The following is a 9,990-nucleotide window of genomic DNA, read 5'->3' on the forward strand; positions in this document are numbered from 1 at the left end:
CTTAGTCTAATATATAGTGTAATAAATAGTGTTTCTTGTAAATGTTTTAAGAGGGACGTTGGTGCACAGCCTTCGCACTCCCTTACTCGCTTGTTACGACAGCCACGGGAAAGAAAAAATTGGCCTAATCTATGCCGGAACCACACCGCCAATATTAAAAAATAAATAGATGAAAAAAATCAATAAAAATTGATCTAAAAGTGATAAAGTGATATACTTATTAGCAATATAAATGTAAAAGTTCCCTTGTTTAATACCTCTTAGCGCTTTAACAGTTTAACCAATTTCTATGATATTTGATAAACACATACTATACGGGTTGGAGAAGGGCATAAGGTACTATATATTTCGGTCAGTAAACACATCCTGAGGGCCCTACCATGAAATGTTTTCCGTAATTTCGGAGCCAAACGAAACACAAATTTGATGTTAAAATTACATAATACATGCCGTTTGGAAATATTAAACATGTTAAAATGTTCCTTTGGACTTTTATGATAGGATGTATGACGCACGAAATGTTAAACTCCATTTATTGATTCGATTTTGGTATAAACAAAAACACGAAATAGAGTCCGAAATTCTGGAATTTCATTTCATAGTAGATCCGCTGATCATCCGAATGTAGTCGCGGGTAAAAACTAGTGTTTAAAAAAAAAGAGAACGAATTCAGACCTCCTTCATTTTGTAGTCGCAAATTCAAATTCAGTTCAAATCGTCTTTATTTAAATAGAATTTACTGGGTACAGAGGAATAACACCTGAGTCCTCAGAAATGGCAACGCATGGGGGTTATCATGGGCGAAACAGTATACTCTGTTATGTCCATGATACTGTTCATGTCTATATGCGACAGTTACCTCTTTTCATCAGGTGAGCCGTCAGCTTGTTTGCCATTCTAAGTTGTATAAAAAAAAGACTTATTTACAAGTACCTTCAATCGTCATTTTTAAAATTTACTATAGGGCTCAGAAAATAGTTATCTGTTGAGAAGAGACAGAGAAATCTCTGTTAACATATACATATGTATATTATAAGTACATATATATTTATTTAAGTGATGACTATATCTAAAATTACATGGTCATTAAAAATCCTGTTAATGATCAACTAACACCATGCACGCTTGTTATTCAATAAGTGTTTTTTAATAACAGTTTTAAATGTATTAAAAGATAGATAATAAATCTTTCGGTATCTTATTACAACATATAATTCCCATTACCATAAAAGACCTATTAACTTTATCTAAACGATACAAACAGCAAGTTTGTATTTGTATCTAGTGTTAAGATTATTTAGACCACTATTTTTAAAAAAACATTTGAAGATTCCTGTGTATATACAAAATGTTTGTGTATATATACTGTGAAGCTACGGTGAAAATATCTGGTTCTTTAAATTTTTCTCTGAATGATTCACGACATCCCGTAGAATAAATTTCGTGGACAGCTCGTTTTTGTAATATATACGAGTATGGTTTGGATATCGGCTGCTTTATCCCATAATAATATTCTATAGGACAGTATATATAAATATAGAAATCTTGATTATGTAGATAGAGCATCGAGCCTCATAAACGGGTCAACATTTTGTCAGCTAATTGTCAAATTAGCCGACTCGTTTTTATATCATATGAGAATATGTAGGACTGATGTATTAGAATTTGGTCTATCAGATCATACGGCTCAGTTAATAAAACTTCCTGTCAAAAAGATTTTAAAAATAAATTCTTGGCATAAAACAATTCGAGATTATAGCAAACGCAATATTCAAATTTAAAGAATGTTTAGAATCTTTCTCTTATTACGAAATAGATGATCCAACGAGTGCCTATCAACATTTCATTGACAACTTTAAAATGTTTTATGAATTATGTTTTCCTAAAAAATATATTACCATACAAACATATCCAAGTCAAAGTGGATATCCCGCGGTCTAAAAATTTGTAGTAAACAGAAAAGACATTTATTATGGAAATACAGACTAAATTCGACTAACCATAATAAATTAAAATATCAAATTTATTCTAAAGTATTCAAAAAGATTATTAAACTAACCAAACGTGCACAAAACAACTATGACATAAAAACATCAGATAATAAAGCTAAAACAACATGGAAAATTATTAACAATTCTAAATTCAATATACCTAAAGATTTTATCCGGACAATAAAAATAAACAATGAATACGTTAGTAACTAAAAATATAGCAAATCATTTCAACAATTACTTTATCGACAGAATTAATCGTACGACTAACTGTGGAAAAAATATAACTGCAAAGCTCCATCATAGAACACATTCTATGTTTATCCAAGTACACCCCAAGATATAAAAAAAATCATAAGAAACTTAAAAAATACAAACAGTGTTTATGATGGTTTTTTAACTAAAATTATTAAAGAGGTAAATGAACATATATGCGCTCATTTTATTATAAATTTAAGTATACAGACAGGCCTTTTCCCCAGCAACTAAAAAAGAATAGTTAAACCTCTTTACAAAAGGGATGATAAAGAGTAATGGAATCTTATAGACCCATAGCACTGATATCTATATTTTCAAAAATATTTGAAAAATACCTATATACTGAAATTAATGCCTACTTAGAGAAAAATAACATTATCTGTAATGAACAAAAGGGTTTTCGAAAAAATAAAACTATAAATATGGCGATTTATAATTTTTTGGAAAAAGTTATGTCCGAAATTGATAAAACCTCACCTGTTTGTTCTATATATTGCGATATGACACAAGCATTTGATCATGTAGACCACAGCATCCTAATACGTAAACTCGAGGCATATGGGATAAAATATCCTTAATTTGATAAAATCATATTTATTCGACAACAAATTACAGAAGTGACAAGATTAAATTGGAAAACAAAAAAGCAACAAAAGTTTATATCAAAACAGCGCACTGTAACATTTGGTGTTAGTGTGCTGGGTCCCCTTCTTTTCCTAATATATATTAATGACTTTCCTAACTTTTTTGACCAACCTATGACGTTATTCGCTGACGATAGTACAGTTACTGTAAATTGTAATGATATTAATTTATATGAATATATTATAAATAAATCTCTGACATCAATAATTGCTTGGTTAAAAAATAATAATAAGGGAATTAATTAAAAAAAGACTAATATTATGCACTTTAATCAAAGAACACAATCTAAATCTAATATTAAAATAATATATGAAAATAATATTATAAATGAAGTTGACACTGCTAAATTTCTCGGTCTAAATATTGACAAAAAACTAAACTGGAAAACTCATATAGACGAAATAAACAAAAAAATATCTAGCATATCTACTCTACAAGCTGTCTGTACAATTGTATCATGGTTTAGTAGAATCGATATTAAGATATGGCATTATTTTCTGGGGTAATTCAACAAATAAAGATATGACTTTTAAGATTCAAAAAAGATGTATAAGATCCATGTTTGGATTGAATGTCCAGATGTAAGCCATTATATACATAATATCCTCACTCTTCCGTCCTATATATATGAAATGGCCTTATTTGTGAAGTTAAATCCAATCTTATTTCCACGTCTATCTGATAAAAATTATCGAAATAGACGTAATAAAAATCTATTTGTATACATCCAGCCAAATGACTTTATTGCAAAAAAGCATTATATGTATGGCCCCAAAAATTTATAATAAAATTCCAGATGTATATAAAAATTTAAACACAAACTTATTGGAAAAAACTGAAAATGCTACTGATTGACAAATGTTATTATAATATATATACCTTTAATATGTTTCTCTTTCGACATTTGCTATTGACATTGTAATTCCATTTGACTTTTTATTTAGTTTATATATAATCTTCACAAAATATTAATATGTTTTGTAAGGCATGTATATATAAATATAAATTGCCACTGTCCTTGATTATTTTGTAGATAATGTTAGCAAAACATGTTAGGACTATACAAAACAATGAACAACATTTTGTCAGCTACATTTTCAAATAAATTTATCTTTATCTTTATCTTTATCTTTATCAGTGTTCTAAATATTTAAGCGCACAATGTATTTTAACGTATCTATATTTAATTATTTAATGAATTAAATGAGTTTTTGTGCAATAAAATGGTGCAACATTTATAAGATAAAATAAAAAGAGAAGTTATAAAGGAATTACTAATAACTATTTATCACACAAAATTGTATGAAAAATGAATGAATGAATTAGTATAAAGACACTCTATCTTTATAGGGGGGAAAGGGATTGTTAGCAATGGAGTTCGACATTGCTAGCAATATACCCTATCAGGTCGACCTCCACGTAGTTCCCCCTGGAGATTATCGTGAACAATTCTTGTTGAATTCGTCACGATGGGCTAACTGACCTGCTTCATCCTCATCTATCATCCCTCACTGGTGCCCCGCCGGTGTATACCAATAGCGCGGGTGGGGTTACCATTCCATTATCACCCATTAAAAAAAAATCTTTATAATCTAAGATAGAAATATGCAAACCTATTGTTAAATTTAATACAAAATTATTTTAAAATCTTCTAAAGCAGTTATTTGTTATTTTATATAATTTTAAAACGTTTAAAGTACATTAAGGCGTATTATGGATACGGCGATTTTTTATCATCCATCATCATCATCAGATTGTTATTATAACTCTTTCAAGTAAGATAAACGTTTCCTGTAGAGTTATAATCACTGTAATCTAATGTCATATTGTGCAGCCACGAACGTGTAGTATTTACAATTGAAATGTATATTATACATTGTCAGCCATTATATCAGCCATATATCTGCTTAGTATAGACCTTGCCAAAAAGGTAGTTTTTCTAGTACTTACCACGATTGGCAGGTGAATTAGCAACCGCAGTTTAGGGACGTTATATCCAATACTTATTAGACAATTTTGTATTTTTCATTTTCATTATTTTAAGACAGCGTATTTTCACTACACACAGTATAGTTTTTCCGGTTGCTGCTAAGTTACGCATGTAATCAACCTACTTCAAAAAAGTTAAGTTTCTCAATTCGATTGTATTTTTTTTTTATGTTTATTACTTCATAACTCCGTTAGTTGTAAAACGAATTGATTAATTTTTTTTATCTGTTAAGAGATCCTTCAAATTGGGTCCATAGAAGTTTTATCATTTTTTTTATACAACTATGGTGGCAAACAAGCATACGGCCCATCTGATGATAAACTAAGTTACCGTAACCTATGTGAGTACACTGAATAGTTTAGTTTATAAATTAGAATAACGAGTTTTACCACAATTGACGTTGGCTATTTTGTGAAATGTAATTTTAATTATTTTGATAAAAATTTCAGTATAACTTTTTTTTTTATACAACTTAGAATGGCAAACAAGCTGACGGCCCACCTGATGGAAAGTGGTAACCATCGCCTATAGACATGAACAGTACCATGGACATAACAGAGTATATTGTTTCGCCCATGATACCTCCCATGCGTTACCATTCCTGAGGACTTAGGTGCTATTCCTTCGTACCCTGTATATTCACGCCATATCCCACCCTTCAAACCGAAACACAGCCATGCAAACACAACTGCTTTACAGTTGAAACACGAATAGGACAGAGGTACCCAAGCAATCGACTTTTGTACAAAGTCTCCCTCTGGTAATATCATATTTTTAACGATATAATTGTAGAATTTACAATTTGCATCCGTGCAAAGCTGGATTGGATCAGTGATACTTCTTAATTTCTAATATCGCCTCATATAATAAATATTGTTAATAGATACATAGTAATGCTAATCTATGAAATGTTTAATTTGAGCGGTAAATTTAATATAAATTTGCTTGTGTGAAAGCGGATTCACCATGTAAACTTTACTGAATATGTAATGTTATTGGAAACTTATATTTAGGTCGTACCACTTTAAATTGATTATCTATTAACATGTCTGTAAAGTTACTTAATGAAAATGTACTAGGTATTTAGCTTTAGGTATTAAATAAACTATCAATAATTTTACACATAACTTAGAAAAAATATTACAATTATAATATTTATGTATTATAAAAATTATATTAAATAAACGCTTGTCATTCAAAACAATTTACATCTATGAAAAAATTTACTATGTAAAGCCACTTTATTATAATAACACTTTTATACAAAACTTAATTTCAAAATGTTTACTCAATTTTCCTTTTTTTTGTTACAAAATAGAATTAAAAATACACAAAATTATTATGTAATTAAAAATATAAATAAAAATTAATTAATTAACATAGTAAATATTTGTTAATCTTCAGGCACAGGAACAGTACGTTTCATTGTTGCTACAATAATTTCATCAACAAAACTCTCATTACTAAGACGCACTGTTATGTTTCCACTAGGAAAGAATCTACTCGAGAACGTAACTTCACCATATCCGCAGAACAGTTCAATAGAGCTTGCATCAATAAAAATATTCCAAATTAGTATATCTATAGGTTTCCATTGAGTACGTCTAACGCCATCATCTCCACCGCGATCAAGTATAACTAGATCTTCATTGTAATCATAACTGATCGTTAGCTTCGCTAAATCATCTTCTGATTCAATAAATAGTTCTATATTAGACGACGGCCTTGCTTTTAAAGTAATTTCACCTGTATTATCATTTAAGGCTATAGCTTCACTCCTGTATATATTCTTACCGGTATAAATTACATTATCCCTTACAACTGCAATTTCTTCTACAGGCTTCTGAATTAAATCATTTTCTGGAGACAAAGTCAACTCCCTGGGAATAGTCATTTGACCAGCCCATCCATAAATTCTTTCAGGATAATTTTGTTCCCACATACTAAACCAAGCTATTAATATTCTTCGGTCTTGCGAGTCTAAAAACGTTTGTGTTGCATAAAAATCATGACCGTGATCTAGTTCTTTGAATTTAGATATAGGGTTAAAACGGTGTGTCACATAATCAAATGTTCCAACAATATATCCTGTTTGGAATAGATTATTGTATTTATCACTTTCAGGTTCTATGCCTTGAGGAGAGAATAACAAAACAAAAAGCCCATTGATTTCGAAAAAGTCAGGGCATTCCCACATATAACCAAGCATTCCATCCGATTCAGCCAGAACTGAGACTTGCTCCCATGATATCATATCTTTGGACGAATATAGTAAAACACGGCCTAATGTATTATTATTAAAAGAGTTTCCTATGACCATGTAGTAAGTATCTTCATGCTTCCACACTTTAGGATCTCGAATATTTGGTTGATGTTCACTACCATTTATAACTGGATTATTCTTGTATTTTATAACATTAACACCATCTGCACTCGATGCTAAAGCTTGATACTGTTCATGATCATGTTCTTCATTAGCATGGTTTAAATTTCCTGTATAAAAAAAATACATTGTGTCATTTTCAACAATTGCACTACCAGAAAACACTCCTGTCATATCAAACCACTGATCTGGATACATTGCTATAGGAAGATGTTCCCAATGGAATAAATCTGTACTCTTTGCGTGCCCCCAGTGGGTTATACCGGGCTCCATACTACTGTTGGGATTGTGTTGGTAAAAAAGGTGGTACTCATTGTTGAAGTATGAGAATCCATTAGGATCGTTCATCCATCCATACGGAGGGGCTAAATGATATCTTGGATAATACATAGAATTTACATCAGCACTGCTTTTACAAAAATATAACATAAATAGCATAGTGTGTATAGATATTTTTAAAGTCATGTTCACTTAAATATATCCGGAAACTGTGTCAGTGGAGACTTGTACGTCAATAGTTTGCTTCCACTTAGATTATCGTTTTATATAGCATGCGATCTCGTATCGCGCTTTGGGCTGTTTGGTCATCATAGAATAATAACCAATTCTAGTAACCTTAACCATGAATTTTATAAAATATAGTTGATATTCACGTTAACTTTTTGTATTGTTTAATTACATAATTAGATTTGTTTTAAGAAAATAATTTAAAATTTCTAATTTTATATAAAAAAGAGCATTATATAATCATTATACATATATAATGCTCTCTTTTTATATTTCGGAACATCGACTTTTTTGAGGACTCGAATTTGAAAGAATTCACAGAAGTTGGACAGGAGTCGCACCTACTGAAAAACACTCATTGGCTAGTAATCTAAGATAACTTCTTGATCTCATAAATAGAATTGATTCTTGATATATTTAAGGTTTACACTTTTTTATGGAAAATGGAATGACAAACATAAGCAGCACTATGGACATTACAGAATATATTATGATGTCTATGGTATCCTTCCTGCGTCATTCTGAGAACTAAAGTCCTATGCCTTCGTACTATATAATTTTATTACCAAGTCCTTCAAACCGAAACACATCCCTGCAAATACAGCTGCTTCACTACTAAATATCGAATAGAACACAAGTACTCATTCAGAGAACTTTTATAAAAAGTCTCCCTCCGGAAAATTAATACCTAAAAATTGCTTATTTCAGTATTTTACTTTGATTGGAGATTTAAAATTTTTATATGGATTTGTTGGTCCAAGTCTAAATTAATAATCTAAAGTAGTGGTACAAATATATTCGATTCATTTCACACTTACTTTGCCGTTCATTGAGCTCGATGCAACAAATTTTTAGTACGCGCGGTGTACAATTGTAACTTTATAACAACGAAATCTCTAATAGTCTTCCCAGATTTCAGTTATTCCAATTCCTCTGAATTGTTAAAAGCATTTCTTGTTCCCATTAATTTAATTAAGTACATCATAAGATATTTATGATACATTCTAATTAATTCGTATTGTATAATTTATTTTCAAGTACTTTTATTCATATTCTCTCCGATACAGCGATAAATTCGATGTCCATTACTTTGAAATTTATTTTTTCTTTTAATTATTTTCGCTCATAAATTCATCTCTTCTCGTAGGTATGCAAAGTAGATAAATAAATTAGTTAATTTGAGAAATTGGTTTAAATAACCTTTAGAACTAATATTTTTTAAACTACATAAGTGGCACTAGATGTCATGTCATATAGGGAGAACAAAGATATACAATAGTATGGGATAGAGTTGACTGGAAGAAAATGCATGAATTAGTTTCATCAACAAGAGGAAACTCTTAAATGAAAAGATGTAGATGGCAAGCAAGCAGACAGCTGATTATAAACTGTCATTGTAGCCTATGGACGTCTGTTAAAGCAGGGATGTCACATATGCGTTGTCGACCATGAAGAAACCTTGACCTCAACTCTACTCACTCTTTTTGAAGACTTCTTTAACAAAATAAAAGAAGAGATAAAACTACATTGGAATATATATAGTAATAAATAAAATTTAGCATTTACAAGAATTGTAATTGCCATCTGTGTGTTGGAGTTTCAATCATCTGTAAACTCTAGGTAAAATAATAAAATAAAATAATATAATAATAAAAGAGAACCATGTAAATTTTCACTAATAATTCAGTTATATTTTACTGAAAGTAATATGTTATGTCTTCGGTAAGTATTGTTACGTTAACGATTTCAACAAAATAATAACATGATACCAAGATACAATATAGTCGATATTTTTGTATTGTAATAAATGTAATAGACGGAGAATAATCTTATATCCTTGATATATTTCTAGAATTGTAATACTCGTAAGTATCTCTTCGATTTCATATATATATTCAGGTCTAAGACTATTTTTAAGGATTTATTAGAAACATATTTAATGTATAAGTTATAACTTAACCACCAACGGTGTTGTAGATTTTTTCAATGAGATATATATTTCATCAACGTTTCTTTTGTATAAGGGTAATTTGAAACCGTTTTGTTCAAAATTTATTTTTACTACGCCGAATTGTATTTTTGTAAAGAACTATAAACAATTAATGGGCATCTAATCTGATTCGATCCGAAACATAGATTGTTTTCTTAGCATTCTTTTTGTAACAAAAAAAAAAAAACTATTAAAAATATTACAATAAAGAAATAATTAAAAATGG

The 9,990-nt window shown here is 29.8% G+C and overlaps 1 protein-coding gene across 1 annotated transcript; it reads right to left on the minus strand.

Annotated features, from left to right (window-relative positions):
* Positions 1-6,067: 6,067 nt before the first annotated feature.
* Positions 6,068-7,772, minus strand: LOC113523451 (sucrose-6-phosphate hydrolase-like). Its single transcript, XM_026909432.3, has one exon. The coding sequence runs from the start codon at positions 7,730-7,732 to the stop codon at positions 6,278-6,280; it is 1,455 nt and encodes a 484-aa protein (XP_026765233.3). The 5' UTR covers positions 7,733-7,772; the 3' UTR covers positions 6,068-6,277.
* Positions 7,773-9,990: the final 2,218 nt, after the last annotated feature.

Source organism: Galleria mellonella, unplaced genomic scaffold (genome assembly GCF_026898425.1).
Source record: "Galleria mellonella isolate WM207_F2 unplaced genomic scaffold, CSIRO_AGI_GalMel_v1 utg270, whole genome shotgun sequence".
NCBI classification, from domain to species: domain Eukaryota; kingdom Metazoa; phylum Arthropoda; class Insecta; order Lepidoptera; family Pyralidae; genus Galleria; species Galleria mellonella.

Coding starts and splice junctions, on each gene's coding strand:
- LOC113523451 (XM_026909432.3), bottom strand. CDS start 7,732: ATGACTTTAAAAATATCTATACACACTATGCTATTTATGTTATATTTT.